Consider the following 14,971-nt stretch of genomic DNA (forward strand, 5'->3'; position numbering starts at 1 on the left):
TTCCCCAACCTCCTCCCTACTAACGTCTACATTCAGGCTTCTCAAAAAAGACTTAAACTTTGGCTGAGGTGGGAGGTGATGGTAGTGGTGGAAATTTAATAAAGGGTGGCATCCTCTTCCTGAAGAGGAAATACAAAGCTATCAACATCTTTTACCCAGCTGCCTGTTTCCTTCCTCCCTCCCTTTCTGTCTTAAGGAAAGTGGTCCAGCTGTAACCACCATACTCCCCCCCCTCCCCCGCCCACCCCCGCAAGCAACTGAACCGCCTATGATGTCATAATCACAACCCCATTACCTCATCCTGCTGGGGGGTGGGGGTGCGTAGAGGAAGGAGGAGGAGTGAGCAGCCCTGGGCCCTTTTCAGCTTTACAAAGTGTTTTGGGTGAGGGCTAATTACAGAATCAATTGGGAACGGCCCCGCAACCGTTACAAGTCCTGGGTTTATAAGGTTGGAGGGTATCCGGCAGCTGGAAGAGGGGCTCCCGGGACTCAGAGCAGGCCCTGATCGGCTCTTGGACTACATTTCCCAGAAGTCTTCACGCCGCGGGCCGGTCCTCTGCTGGCGGAAGGGGGATTCCTTCTGAGAGGTGCCCGTAGAGGGCGGGAGGAGAGAGCAGGTAAGAGCAACTCTGGCTATTTCTGTTACGCGGCCCGAACCGGGTAGGGGGCCGTACTAGGGCCAATGTTGGAATGGAGGGCGAGGAGAATCGCTTTGTTTACCTTCGTCCGACACGGTCTCCCCCGCGGGTTTGGAGCTGTGCCGCCAACTGGGTCCGTCCACCTTCAGCAATATTTTGGAGGGGGTGACTCGATAGTGAAGAAGCCACCTTCATCCCTAAATCAAAGAGCTTGGCTCATTCCCGACAGCACTTTCCAAAAAAGATTTTGGGAGAGAAGCGACGCGGGGTTCGAGCCTCCCCGGGCGGTTCAGGGCGATTCTGCGAACCAGAGCGATTCCCCCACTCTCCTTCGGGGCCCGTTGGTTCGCGCCGGCGCCTTTTAAGGGCACCGTGGGGCGAACGGAGCGCTCAGAGCTGCTCCGGCCGCGGCCCAGGGAGCTGGAGGAGCCGCGGTAGGTGGCGAGGGCAGGTGGCGCTGGGGCCTCGGGGCGGGCACCTCGACTGTCCCTCCCTCCTTCCCTCTTTCCCTTCCCCCAGCCCGGCGGCGCGCGCGGCACGGCCTCTCTGGACGCCTCCACGGGGAGAGCACGGGACCCGGTGGGGGAGGGGTTGGTGGAGTGCTAAGTCCCAGACCCTTTCCATCTCCTGCGTCCTGAGTTCGCTTCCCGCGGCCAGATGATGGAAGCTGATTGGGAAGAGGCGAAAGACAGCCCCCCTGAGCGAGCCCTGGTGCCCCCCTAGGGGCTAGCGGACGCCCCATGCCCCACCCCGCGGGGACAGGCAGGGCAACCGAGGGAGAGGTTGAAGACTGGAGGGGGGCCTAGCCTTTTGCTTCTTCATCGGGGTGGGGGGAGGGGTGCTCCCCACTTGTCACCCCTATCCCCGCCAGAGCCATATGGAGGAAGAGCAGTCAGTTCCCCACTTACCTGTTCATGTACCTCCCTGCCTCCCTCATGTTTTTCTTTAGTGTCCCCCAGAGGTGTGGGGCTGGGACCTGGGGGGAGGGTCCCCAGGGGATTTGTGACTCTCCTCCCTCTTGGCTTGATTTGATCCTGGGTTCTCCAGGTTTCAGCACAACCTTAGCATCCCTGAAACCCCAACGTCAGGGGTTACTACCATCCAATAGTAGATGGGGTGGGGGTCCAGTCTTTATTTTAGGGGGCTGTTGGTGGAGGGAAAGCCTGGATTGAGAGTTGGGCCTGGTGGGGTCGTAGGGAGGGCCTAGCGGCCTGCTGCTCTGTGAAGGGCTGAGCCCTGTGCCAGTTGTTAAGCTGAGAAGTTTTAACTTGTTTAGTGAACATTCAGGGCTGTCTCTGCCCCTCAGATACACAAAATGGAAGGGGAAGGAAGGCGGCAAGAGAGGGTTTCTTACACTTTTTTCTATGCCTGCCTGAGAAAGAGGAGGCCCCTCGCGGAGCTGGTTTGCCTTCTTTTGTGTCCTGGTTTGATTCCTTATGGCTTCCGTTCTGTTCCCCCTCTCAGCCTGGCCTGTTTTAGGAAACTCAGGCTGAGAGTATCAGTTGCGTGGTGGTAGTTGCATTGTTCCAATTACCGCCGTGTGTGGCCACATCCCAACAATTAAAATGCAGAAAAACACAAAATCACTCTCTTCACTTGATCCCAGAGAGGGCTGGGAGTTTGCTGTTTGGCCAAATGCCTCATGAAAAGCTTGAAAGACTTTGCTTCACTCCCTGCTCTTCATGGCTGGTGAGCCTGAGGCCTGGGATCTCTGGGGTAAAAGCCTGCAGTTAGGGTCCCTCTCTAGTTGATCTTTTGGGGGCAGAGTTAAGAAACCAAGAGCAATGTGATATAAGCTTTAGCTTTTCCCACAAGATCATAGGGGAAGCCGCTGAAGGGAGCTCTCAGGAAGCTAGAACTTCTTTGAGGGTGGTAATAATAATTATGCATGAAAATGATAGTTAACTGTAATGATGGTTGATTTCTCCCACAGCTTCCAAAAAACTGCAGATACATCAACACGTAGTTCTTTGCTTTTCTTTACTTACTTCTCTCCAAGGTGGAACGGGGTAGAGATGATTCCCTCTTTTTGCAAAAGTAGAAAGTACTCTACCTCCAAGGTCACAGAAGAGCTGTTTGGGGCTTCCCTGGGTGTTCAGGTGAGGGAGGTTGGCATCCAGCCAAATAGATAAACCCAATTGTCCTCTTCAGATTAATGATATTATCACATGTGGCATTCTTAGGCTGTGTAGAGCAACAAACAGGAGAGTTTGAGAAACAGTCTATGTGGACTCCTGATTTGTGCAGGTTAGATGGTATGCTTTTTACACTTTGATATTTCACATTATATTGTACCCATGACACATTAAGACATTTATTCTGCCCATTTTACATGTAGGTTAACTAAGGCCAAGAAAACTCCAGTGATTTCCCAGAACTGTCCCAGCAAATTAACACAAGACGTAGATTTCTTGAATGTTTGTTATATCTACTGGAGAATGCTACATACACCTTCTGATGAGCTGTCTGCCTGCTGGTCATTTCTGGGAATAGGCGGAACCATATGGAAACACTAGGTTATCCTCCCCTCCTCCATTGAGCAAGGCCCCTCAGGCAATTGTGTGGGCTTGAAGCCTGTTCTCTGATGGAATTAGTTTGCTTATACTGAACTTGACCATGGGAAGGAGCCTTGATTAATTGAATCCATGGTCTTTGAGTAAGATCAGGCTAAAAACTTAGTTGAATGAAGTCATACAGTTGGTGTTTTTAACATGTATAGAGTTGAAATGTAATTGGAAAAATCCTGGTACCATTTCTCTATCTTCTTAACCCTTTTAGAGAGAATATTTACAGTATCTGTTGGAAAACAATAATATATCAAACACTGAAGCTTAGGGAGAACATAAAACCTTGTTTACTCTGATTGATCTGAAGCAGAAAGTCATTCCTACAACCAGTTCTCCTTGCTGTTCCCTGTTCCTTTTAATGTAGTTTAGGGAAATGGTTACCTCTCTGATTCTGATTGGAAGATAAAGTATTGGGGGAATCAGGATGAAAGTAACCATTTGGATATCCCTCTCTCACTTGAGCTGTTTTTTAAGTGGTGCTGGTACTCTGGGTAGGCAAAGCCCAGCATGAACCAGGTTAGGGGTGGCAATTAGGTCTCAACTTGCTTGCTTACTCTAGTTCGTTTTACTGGTTAACTAAAGTGTCAAGTTCAGGATGTTTCCAAGGCTGTGTTTAGGCTTAGTAGGAAAGAGCTGTGATCAATTAATGATGTCTGCCAGAGGCCTGGCATAGGGATGCTGTGGTATGTGTGCCATGCATTTTCTACCTTTGGGCCAGGTACATCTCTAATATCACTTGGGGCTGGTCCCTCTGTAATTGGCAGACTCAGCAGGCATGACTGGAGAGGGAAGTCCCAATGGTGCTAGGATGGTGCTGCAGTGGCAGAAGACGGCCCACGAGTGAGGTCTGGAAGAACGACAGGGAAGACATCCATCATTTGCTCCAAAGTGTGCAAGTCAGATCCTGGGGAGAATCATGATAACCCTGATCACTGAGCAGCTACAGAAACAGACTCTGGATGAGCTGAAATGCACACGCTTCAGCATCAGTCTGGTAAAAGACCAGTCTTCCTGCTTCTCTACAACCCCCTCCCCCTTTTTTCTGAGGCTGTTTGTTGCTACTACTCTACCCATGTCCTGTGTCATATGAGTCATTGTACTTGTACTGGAAAAGCCCAGTAAAGGCTCAAACCCAGCCCAAAAGGAAGGGGGCAGGTACTTTTCCACTGGTAGAGAAGGGACACCAAAACTGGGGTGGAGAAGGGTTTGAGATGTTGGGAGATGTGGATTATTTTACTCACTAACTTTGGGAAGACAAGGAGAAGAGATCACTAGGAGTTCCTCCCGTCCCTATAACCCATAGACTCCAGGGGTGAGCCATGGAGGGCTTCCTGGAAATCTGTGTCCTGAGCCTGACTCATTATGGGTGTTATCTTTCCCTTAGCCCCTGCCTGATCATGCAGACCTCTCCGGCTGTGGGAACCCCTTCCAGCTTGTGTCTGGTAAGACATCTGTGTGTGTGCGTGCGCGTGTGTGCACGTATGCGCTCACGCGTGTACATACCTCCATCCTCATTTTTCTTGCGCTGGTTTCCAGTGACCCTGGCTAGCCAGCCTACCTCCATGGCTTTCTTGCTGGGGTTACCTGCTAAGGTTGTCACTTGTCTCCTCCATTTTACCACCCCAGCATGGGAGTTACTTGTTTAGTTGGCTCTTACTCAAGCCTTGATAGGACTTTTATAATCTGACTTTATTTATTTGTTTATATATTTTGTCTCCTCCCATAATCTGATTTTTTAAAAAAATAAGTAGTATGCTCATGTAGTTCAAAATTTTTGAAATAAAAAAAATTTTTTTTGAAATAATAAGTTTAGGGATCCCTGGGTGGCGCAGCGGTTTGGCGCCTGCCTTTGGCCCAGGGCGCGATCCTGGAGACCCGGGATCAAATCCCACATCAGGCTCCCGGTTCATGGAGCCTGCTTCTCCCTCTGCCTGTGTCTCTGCCTCTCTCTCTCTCTCTGTGACTATCATAAATAAATAAAAATTAAAAAAAAAATAAAAAAATATGAAATAATAAGTTTATAGTGAGAAAAGTTTCCTTTCTCCATCCATCTCCCACCACCTCCTTAAAAGCAGCTCTTGTTATTACTTTGTCTATCCAACTAGAGTTTTTTAATAGAAATAGAAGCAAACATAAGTGTGTTTTTTTTATTTCTGTAAAAGGTTGCATACTATATATATTATTTGTGCTTTTTTTTTTTTTTTAACTTAACTATAATAGAGCTAGAAGATCTCTGCATGTCAGTGTGTTAATTTCAGTATTTCTTTGTGGGTGGCCAGACACAAAGGAACATGGATAGTCTCAAGGTCTCCCAATCACAGGTTCTACTGTCAAAGGCCTTCCCTACCCTATTTACACTCTTGAGGAATAAAAATGATCTTTTACATGCTTGATTACCTCTTACTCCTTGACAGCCCTAACTCCTATTTTGGAAGGGGAGAGACCAAGGAAGAAGAGCGTGGGCCTGCTTTCCCAACTTGAGGGGTTAGTGGGTAGGGGAGCAGAGTAGGGTTAGGTGGAGATAGGAAAGAGCAGGGCACACATGCATTTGCTTCTCTGAATTCATCTACCTTTGAGAGGGAGTGACAGGCAATATAGGACACTTTTGAATTTCAGCTGGCTTCTCAGAATGAAGGCAGTATCATCTAGTGGTGAAGAGCCCTACCCTTAGCATCAGACAAACCTGAGTTTGAATCTTCCTTTGACCATTTCATTCCTTTTTTTCTTTTCTTTCTTTTTTTTTTTTTTTTTTGTTTTAAGATTTTATTTATTCATGAGAGACACACAGAGGCAGAGACACAGGCAGAGGAGAAGCGGGCTCCATGCAGGGAGCCCGATGTGGGACTCAATCCAGGACCCCAGGATCACGATCTGAGCTGAAGGCAAACGTTCAACCACTGAGCCATCTACGTGCCCTGGTCATTTCATTTCTATATGACTTTGGATAAGTTACTGGACCTCTGTCATCTGTGAAATGGGGATAATAGTACCTACCTTATGAGTTTTTGAGGAACATCACATAAAGTGTTCATTACGTTGTGTGGCACATAGTGAGCCCTTAAAAATAGCTAGCTATGAATCTTAAAAAAAAAAAAAAAAAAAAAAGGGGGGGGGATGCCTGGGTGACTCAGCGGTTGAGCATCTGCCTTCTGCTCAGGTTGTGATACCGGGGTCCCGGGATCAAGTCCAGCATCAGACTCCCCGCAGGGAGCCTGCTTCTCCCTCTGCCTGTGTCTCTGCCTCTCTCTATCTCTCTGTGTTTGTCATGAATAAATGAAATCTTAAAAAAAAAAATGCTATCATTAATACTATTTTACTATGAATGCTTTCCAGAAGGTGCTTCCTGGAGGGGCCTGCCCCACTGTTCCTGTGCTGAGTTCCAGGACAGCCTCAACCTCAGCTACCACCCCTCAGGCTTGAGCCTGCACCTCAGACCACCCAGCCCAGGAAGTTCCCCACAGGAGCAGCCCCTCTCCCAAGTCCTAAGCCCTGAGCCCCCAGACCCAGAGAAGCTTCCTGTGCCCCCTGCCCCTCCATCCAAGAGGCACTGCCGCTCACTCTCAGTGCCCGTGGACCTGTCTCGCTGGCAGCCGGTGTGGCGGCCCGCCCCCTCCAAGCTGTGGACTCCCATCAAGCACCGGGGCAGTGGTGGAGGGGGTGGGCCGCAGGTGCCTCACCAGAGCCCCCCAAAGCGGGTCTCCAGCCTCAGGTTCCTCCAAGCTCCCAGTGCCTCTTCTCAATGTGCCCCAGCCCACAGACCCTACAGTCCCCCTTTCTTCAGCCTGGCTCTGGCCCAAGATTCCTCTCGACCCTGTGCCACCTCCCCCCAAAGTGGCTCCTGGGAGAGTGATGCTGAGTCCCTGTCACCCTGCCCACCCCAGCGCCGCTTCTCCCTGTCACCCAGCCTGGGCCCTCAGGCAAGCCGCTTCTTGCCCTCTGCCCGGAGCTCCCCTGCATCCTCCCCAGAGCTGCCCTGGCGACCTCGAGGCCTCCGCAATCTTCCCCGAAGCCGCTCACAGCCCTGTGATCTGGATGCCCGCAAAGCTGGAGTCAAGCGGCGCCATGAGGAGGACCCCCGGCGGCTGCGGCCTTCTTTGGACTTTGACAAGATGAATCAGGTGGGACCAGCAGAACTAGGGAAGCTTGGTTGGGAGGAGGGAGACTTGCATTTTCACGGAGAGCCATCCTCGAGCTCCATGTACAACTGGCAGGTTCCTTTCTAATTTAAAAAAAATTTTTTTTTAAGTTTGAGTAGGCAACACAGGGCTTGAACTCAGGACCCTAAGATCAAGGCCTGAGCTCAGATCAAGAGTATAACGTTAACTGACTGAGCTTTCACCAGGGTGATTTACCGTCCTAGTTGCCCAGGACTATACCCAATTTAGTACTCAAGGTCTCATGTCCTGTGTCACTCCTTGGGCCTGGGGGTTCTAAAGAAATTGAGATGAGACCCATGTTAAATCTTCCAACAGGGATTCCCAATTGTTCTGCCAAGGGCACTTTCCTTGCACTCTGAGGATGCATAAGCAATACAAGTCCCATCATTAGTGCCCTGCCCCTTCTTGACCTCAGGGCTCGTTTGCCACTTGTCCTTCACAGCTTCCCCTGGGTCTGTGAGGGCTTCGCAGAATGGGTTGCTGCATCATTCATGTACAGCAAACACATTTTGACTTCCCAGTGTGAATACGGCTGTTGTATGCACTTGCCGACTCTTCATATTCTTCCTTCTAGTCTCCTGGGTCACAAACCTCTTTGAGAATCTACCTGCTTATTCATCGTGTCATTCCTCCAACGAGTCAGCAAATGTTACTGAATACCTGCCATGTACCAGGTTGTGACTAGGCACTCACAGTATTGTAAAACATCCAGAAAATGTTCTGCCCACATGAAGCTTATAAATGAGCTCCTAATTTTGAATGTGATAGAAATTATGAGCTATTTCCTCAAAGAATTTGGAAAAATTAAAAATTTTCCAAATGTTATCTGGGAGTTCACATACCTCACCCTAAAGCCTACAACTCCTGCCTGCAAGGGTAACCAGGAAGGACACTTGGAAATCCAGCTTGGGCCAGGGTTCTGTGGAAGTTGGTATCTTTTTTTTTTTTTTTTTTTTTTTGCATTCTTAACTTTGTTGTTTGTTTGACAGAAACCATACTCAGGAGGTCTCTGTCTCCAAGAAGCAGCCCGGGAAGGCAGCAGCATCTCTCCACCGTGGTTCATGGCCTGTAGCCCCCCGCACCTCTCTGCTTCCTGCAGCCCCGTTGGGGGTTCCTCCCAGGTGCTGAGTGAAAGCGAAGAGGAGGAGGAGGGGGCCGTGCGGTGGGGGCGGCAGGCACTGAGCAAGCGGACACTGTGCCAGCAGGACTTTGGGGACCTGGACTTGAATCTAATTGAGGAGAACTAAAACTGAGAGGCTACTTCCTGGGGCCACACAGACTGACTCTCTCTGGCTACTAACAAGTGTCGAGGCCCCAAGGCCAGGGGCCCAGCCTGGGAATGGGGGTGAGTGGAGGGCTCCGACTCAGGGCAGCCTGAAATCTTCTTGCTCCAGGAAGCTCGACCATGCCAAGAGACTGGCCGGGACAAGATTAACGGAGCTGGTGGCGGGAGGGACAGCCCCAGAGCAGACCCTTCCCATGGCGGCCCTGAGTGTGAGTATCCCTGCCACCGAGAAAGCAGTGGGCAGGGAAGGAAGGGGTCTGCTGACCCCAGCTCGGGGAATTTCACTAGCCCCTTTGCTTCAAAGGGCACTTGTGTCTTAGAATTTGGCCAGGGTGGGGGGTTCATTCAGCCTCCTCGGAGAAATTGTGTGAGAGTGTGTGCGTGCATGGGAGTATACTTGGGGAAAGGTGTGTTTGCGTAGCCTTAGGGAAGGAAGGCAGTTGCTCCTTAACAGCAGAGCATCATGATACCCCCAGGATCTTGAATTTTCACAGGACAGCAGGCTTACTCAAGGAGTCAAGAGGATAGCACCAAGTTTTTCTTTTTTTCTAAGTAGCTCTGGAACCAGGCTTATAATCCATAAGCACCACTGGCTCTGCAGAGGATTCTCTTTTGGGGTATGGCAGGGTCTTTAAGAGCTGTGACCTCAGCTAATGGTCTTTTTCTTAGGCCCATCCCCTCCCCTAGACAGATCTAATATTAGGACTGGAGAAGGCTCTTTACATTGATTCTGAGCTGGCCTTTTTTCCTCATCAGATTGCCTAGGCTATATACAGCCTTTGTCTCTTAAGTAGATGTAAGTGCATGTCGGCAACTGAGGCAGAGTTAGAGGGGTCCATCTTTCTCTTTCCCTCTCTATTGATGGGACGTTTTCCCCCTCACTGTCTGAATTTCAAGGGTCAAGAACATGGAGGGGAGGCTCTGTATTGGTCCTTATCATCTGAGGCCCACCTGCAGCAGAATTGGCAGTCAAGTTGACTTACTTTGTCAAGTAAGCATGGGTAAGCTCATCCCAGCACTGCCCTTTGGAAGCAGACTTTAGGAAACCTGTTGTTAGAAGATCCAGGTCTAACCTCTTTTCTGACTTGCTTGAGAAAGAGGAAGAGGATGTCAGCTTTTACCAGTTTGCTTGTCTTCCATTCCTGCCAGGAAATGTTTATTTGCCTCTAATTGGACCTGAGAGACATCAGTGAGGTTGGGGCTCAGTGAGGGTTGGCTGAGGATGTGTAAAGCAAAGGCTACGAGAAGCAGCTGGGAGTTTGTTGTTGGGTTGAATTTCCTTTTTGTTTGTTTCTCACCCGTAACTTGAGCCGGGGCAGCAGGTCCCGGTGGCTGCAATGATGGGTTTAATGGCTGCCGGACCCTTGGTAGGACTGGCACCAGTGGAGATACATACTGACGTGGCTGCCAAGTAGCTTGTGAGGCTTTGTCCAGCTTTGGTTAGACGCTGCACAACTGAATTGGACCCGCCCTTCCTGTTTATTGGAGGAAGGGCATTCTCATCGATCCTCCAGGGTGTCTTAGGATCCAGTTTCTCATGTTAGGGAAGAAGACCAAAGTCCACATGTTTTCTTCCTCCTGGAATTGAACCTGTCATTTTCTTGGTTTCCCACATGTCAGATAGGAGTGTCACCAAGCCTGCAGTCTCCTCACTTCCACTCCAGAGGAGGTGGCCATTTCTTCTTGAGCCTCTGGCTCTAGAGGTTCTACCCTTCCGGGGCTTTCCTCCTCTGCTCGTTACCATGTATTACCAGTGAGCTCCCAGGTCTGTAGAGGCCTGAGAGAGGCTCTCTGGAGAATCCAGGGAATCTGTGAGCCCAGGAGGTGCCCATCCTTGGTTTCATCCCTCCCTTGGCTCTTCTCCTTCTTTAGGCCATAATTTCCCTGATGCCAGCTTCTTTTTCTCCTGGGGCATCCTTATCCCTGGGCTCTCTGCTGCATATTGGCCATGCCAGCTTCCAGTAGGCCACTGGCAAGACCAGTGCGGTCTCTGCAAGCTCCAAGCTGAAGAAGTAAGGGCAGTAATTCTGCCTCTACCCTGGCTTCCCCAAAGCCCTAGGGGTGCGATCCTTAGGGGAGAGGGTCTACAGAGAGTCTATTTGAATTCTATCACTGTAAGATCTGGAAAGTTAAATTAGTTGAAACTGTCATCCTGCTTCCCAATCTAAGCGCCCATGACCCTGGGACAGGCCTTTTTAAGAAGTGGTTCATTTTGCTTTACACAGTGGATCTGTTCCAACAGTTCTGTGTAAGCCAAATGCTATTTTGCGATGCTTTTGGACTGCTGACCATTTAAAAGCAGCCTGTGTGATTGCTTCTTTTGTAAAGCAAGCAACCTCCCTCTACTTTAGCTGTTTTAACTATTTGGATTTTCACCTATTGGGCTTACCCAGAGTGGAGCACACCTTTACAGGGCTGTGGTTGACGCTGGGTAGACATCTGCATCTGTGTTGTGTGTGTGGTGTGGCTGACCAGTAGGTGAGTATTCCTGCGTGTGTGAGTGAAGCCACTCCCAGGCTGGTGCTCTCCTCCTGTGCCCGGTGACTGCCCAGTGGCAGCTCCAGCTGCCCTTCACTCCCACCTGCTGCCAAAGTCCCTGTGCTAATGGGATTACAAATACAAAAAGTGGAAAAAAAATTTTTTCGTAAACTTTGTTTTATATTAAAAAAAAAAATCCATAAGTCTGTGTGTGTTAAACATGAGGTCCTGCCTCTGTGGCTGTGTTTGAAAAAATAAAGTTTTATTAGAATAATTCATTTTCCCAAGCAATCTTGTGTACTACAGTGTCTTCTTCCCTTCTCCACAAAGAAAGGCAAGGAGTAAGCAGGGAGAAGGCCATCTAAGTCTAACAGCTCTTTCCTCTAGTGCATGGCTGGGCCTTCACCCCTTCCAGGGCAGTGTCTTGGTCCCTAGGCCCTTTGAAGCCACTGCAGTCATATCCTGTGGCCCAGGCTTGTGTTAAGGCCTTGGTTATTTCTGGCAGTCTGATTTGGTCTTTATTTCCCTGGTACCTATCTCCTCTTCCCTCTGGTCATTCTTCCAGCAAGTTGAAGTCAAGTATTTATACATTCTAGCTCCCTGGGAAGTGTTTCATGGTCCAGTTAGGAACTTGTCTAGATTGGTCTGTGGGCTTTAGGAAGTGGGGGAAAGAAGGCTGAGAGACTTGACTGGGAATCTTTTTCTTTTTTTAAGAGTTTTCACATCTTATACCCTGGAGAGATGGAGATTTAGTCATCAGAATTCAGATTCCAAAGACCTCGGCAATTTCTCCATTCTAAAAATACTGCTTTTGGAAAATTATCCTAACAGCAGAGCTTCTCTTTTGCCCTAGAAGTTGGTATTTTCCATAATGCTTCAATTTGGGATGTTTGTGTTCAGGGAAGCTGTGTGGTTCACTCTCGTTAGACGTTGCTATTCCACCCTTTTTCCTATGTTCGCATTCTTCCAGTTTGTGTGGGTGTAACTGATTTGCTTAGAGATCCAGGCGGGAGCCTCTGTCCCGAAGGCATAGCCTTTCTTTACCAGTTGGGGTCCTGACTTGCCAGGCACAAGAAGAGTCAAGTTGCTTAGCCTCCGTCCCAGTTTCCTGCTTGAAATTTGTGGCATTCATCATTGAATACCCATGAAATGTGCAGGAGGACAGGATTGGCTTGATAACCTAGAGCAGGAACCTTTAGGGGATGAAAATACACTCCAGAAAGAGTGGGGGTTGCCACCTGCCCCCAAAACAAAGGAAGGGCTTTGAGGAGGATGGGGCTTTGGCATGTGGTTAAAGAGGGCTCAGTGTTAGGAGTTTTTTCTTTCTTTAAAACTTGCTGTTTTATTTCACCTACTGTTTAAGCAGGCATAAAGTTTAAACCATCTAAAATGACTTTCCTTTTTTTCCTTTACGTTCATTTTGTTGCTGTTGTTAGATTTTTACTGTTTATTTTCTGTGAGGCAAAGTGAGATTTCCTCTTCTGTTCCTCAAGTCCTGGTAGGATAGGAAAGAATGTAAACTCCATGAGGACAAGGGTTTTGTTCATTGTTGGGTCCCCAGCATGTTGAAAAGTTACTGGTATGTGAAAAGTGCCTATCCTATTTGTTGAATGAATTTCTCATCTTTGCCTTTCTGTCCCTGAACTTAGGCACATTTCTGTCTCTGGTGCTGATAAGTAAGCTTTAGAACACTGGGGCAGTAATTAGAGCTCCATACAGGAGAAAATCCCAACAGTGAATTTTGGTAGAAAACCTGCAAGGCAGCCAGGTCTTAAGAATTCACCCTTGTTCTCCTTTTACCGACTATTGTTTGTGGGCCATGTGCTTTAAGGGATGTCTCTTGGCCCAGGAAAGCATTGGGATTTAGGCCTGTTTGGCTTATAGATGGACGGATGTTCCAAGGAATAGGGAGAGAAGAAAATCCAAGGAAATGTTTCCTTGGTGCTCAAGAGGGTTCTAGAATGACTTCCCTAGAGGTTTCCTACTTTTTCTAAAGTCAGCAGCTGCTGCCTGCTCCCCCTTGAAACTCCTGACCTTTGCTACAAGAAAAATAGGTCAAGGGTAGAGAAAAGGTATGGGCAGGAGATACCCATGTAGACATATAAGTCTTCTAGAAAGAACCAGCTGCTGCTCTGTCTGTAGGGGAGGTCATTGAAAGAAATGGTCACTTTTAGGACAACAACCAGGGATTATTTCTAGACCCTTTGTCTTTCTGGTTTGTACTACTTCCATATATACTCATTCTGCATCCATAAGACCCTGCAGCCTGTGGTAGTCTGATACCACCAATGTTAATGATTGAGGTTTCCCAGTACCTGGTGTGCAAGACCATCTAGGCCAAAATTTCGTTATCTCCCCTTCTCTACAGCCCCTTTTCTATCAGGAGTTATCAATCTCCCACACCTGTATTACAGACCGGAGAGGTGGGGCTTTCTCTGCCCCCACTCCCACTACTTCCACGGTAAGATGAAGTGCTGTTGAACCAGAGAAGATAATTTTGCTGGTCTCTTTCCAATTCCCCTCAAAGTTTAACTGAGAAACACCCGTACTTAGTAACATTGGTCAACTTGGAAAGGCAAGAAGTTCCATGGGTTTAAGTCCAAATACCAGGATGTTGGAAGCACATGGGCCTTCACCCAGTGAAAAGGATGGTATTATAACATCCATTGGATGCAGCACATTGGTCAATTGGTCATTTGGAAAGGAACCTATGAAATACTGGTGGTATAGAATAGGATGGTACTACGTTACGGGCTAGTGAGAAAAAAGATGGACCGAGGGGGGATGGGTTTTCTAAAAGGAATGGTACGGCATATTTTCAGGATGGGAAATCACTAGGTATCGGGGCGCTAACTGTTTGGCTCAAACACCAACTCTAGGTACCTTGCCCCTCAAGCCCCCCACCCCCACCCCAGTAAAAGTCTTTGGTGTCCGAGGCGGGTAAGCTGAAGCCTCTTCACATAGGGCACCCCCAGGACGCGGCTCGGGCCAGGGATGGTGCCACGAAGACTGAAGGAGCCGCCCACTTCCCCACCCCGGCCTAGGCTGCAATTCCCCTCCCTGCCGCAGGGGGCACTGCAGGCCCCGGGGAGGTTGGGGCGGAGCGCCGCGAGGGGCCCGGAGCTGCCGGCCCGCTCCGGAGCGCGGGGGGCGCTGTGCGGGGCCCGGGCTGCGGCTCCGCTCCCGGCCACGGGGGGCGCTGCGCGGCGCCGGTGGTTGGTGGTGGCTGTTGGGGGGGGTGGGGGGGAGCCGCGGCCGCGGGTGGTGCGGAGGGAGGCCTTGCGGGCGGATCGGGCGCTCAGCGGCAGAGGTGGTGGGAGGCGGCGGGCGGGAGCGCGGGTCTGGCCGGCCCTGGCGATGGCGGACGCGGCGGCCTCCCCGGTGGGCAAGCGGCTGCTGCTTCTGTTCGCGGATACCGCGGCCTCGGCCTCGGCCTCGGTCCCCGCGGCGGCGGCGGCGGCGGCGGCGGCGGGCGGAGATCCGGGGCCTGCGCTGCGCACTCGGGCCTGGCGGGCCGGCACGGTGCGGGCCATGAGCGGGGCGGTGCCCCAGGACCTGGCGGTGAGTGGCGGCCGAGGCGGGCACTTGAGGCCGGGGCTGCGGGGCCTGCGGGCGGCCTCCCCGGGGGCCTTTGTGAGGGGGCGGTGGGGTGGGGGTGACCCAGTTCCGCGCCCCCAGGTCTCCTTAGCGCCCCCCACCGGCTCCTCCGCACCCCGAGCTCTGGCCGGCATGGCTTCCGCGTCGGGGTGCGCGCCCCGGTTTCCCCCGGGGGGCGGCCAGGGCGCCGGGAGCTGCTGCCTCCGCCGGGAGGCCCCGCCTCCGGAGCGACCCCTTTCTCGGCGCTAC

The 14,971-nt window shown here is 50.5% G+C and overlaps 3 protein-coding genes across 12 annotated transcripts in view; 2 read left to right on the forward strand and 1 right to left on the reverse strand.

The window, feature by feature from the left end:
* The window catches only part of CDC25C (cell division cycle 25C), a 37,042-nt gene extending 35,478 nt beyond the window's left edge, over positions 1-1,564 (reverse strand). For 4 of the 7 annotated variants that reach the window (XM_038552301.1, XM_038552300.1, XM_038552299.1 and 1 more), the window contains exon 1: positions 721-1,062. The gene's annotated coding sequence lies outside the window, so the exon portion shown is untranslated. Of the gene's footprint in view, positions 1-295; positions 503-720; positions 1,063-1,546 lie in introns of those variants that run through there. The other 3 variants (XM_038552302.1, XM_038552298.1, XM_038552296.1) reach the window with 2 other exon arrangements.
* Positions 304-11,416, forward strand: FAM53C (family with sequence similarity 53 member C). Of its 2 annotated transcripts, none has more exons than XM_038552308.1 (5): positions 304-617; positions 3,970-4,199; positions 4,590-4,647; positions 6,539-7,323; positions 8,352-11,416. In XM_038552308.1, the coding sequence occupies exons 2-5, from the start codon at positions 4,122-4,124 to the stop codon at positions 8,607-8,609; spliced, it is 1,179 nt and encodes a 392-aa protein (XP_038408236.1). In that variant the 5' UTR covers positions 304-617; positions 3,970-4,121; the 3' UTR covers positions 8,610-11,416. The 2 variants fall into 2 exon arrangements, with proteins under 2 accessions (XP_038408236.1, XP_038408237.1); XM_038552309.1 differs by lacking the exon at positions 304-617 and adding an exon at positions 921-1,072.
* The window catches only part of KDM3B (lysine demethylase 3B), a 76,407-nt gene continuing 70,172 nt past the window's right edge, over positions 8,737-14,971 (forward strand). For 2 of the 3 annotated variants that reach the window (XR_005366724.1, XM_038552291.1), the window contains exon 1: positions 14,468-14,686. Coding sequence is in view for 2 of the 3 variants with exons in the window: in XM_038552291.1 (XP_038408219.1) it covers positions 14,483-14,686 (204 nt within the window). In the remaining variant the exon portion in view is untranslated. Of the gene's footprint in view, positions 8,857-14,467; positions 14,687-14,971 lie in introns of those variants that run through there. The other variant, XM_038552292.1, reaches the window with a different exon arrangement.

The sequence above is a fragment of the Canis lupus genome, chromosome 11 (assembly GCF_011100685.1).
Source record: "Canis lupus familiaris isolate Mischka breed German Shepherd chromosome 11, alternate assembly UU_Cfam_GSD_1.0, whole genome shotgun sequence".
NCBI lineage: Eukaryota > Metazoa > Chordata > Mammalia > Carnivora > Canidae > Canis > Canis lupus.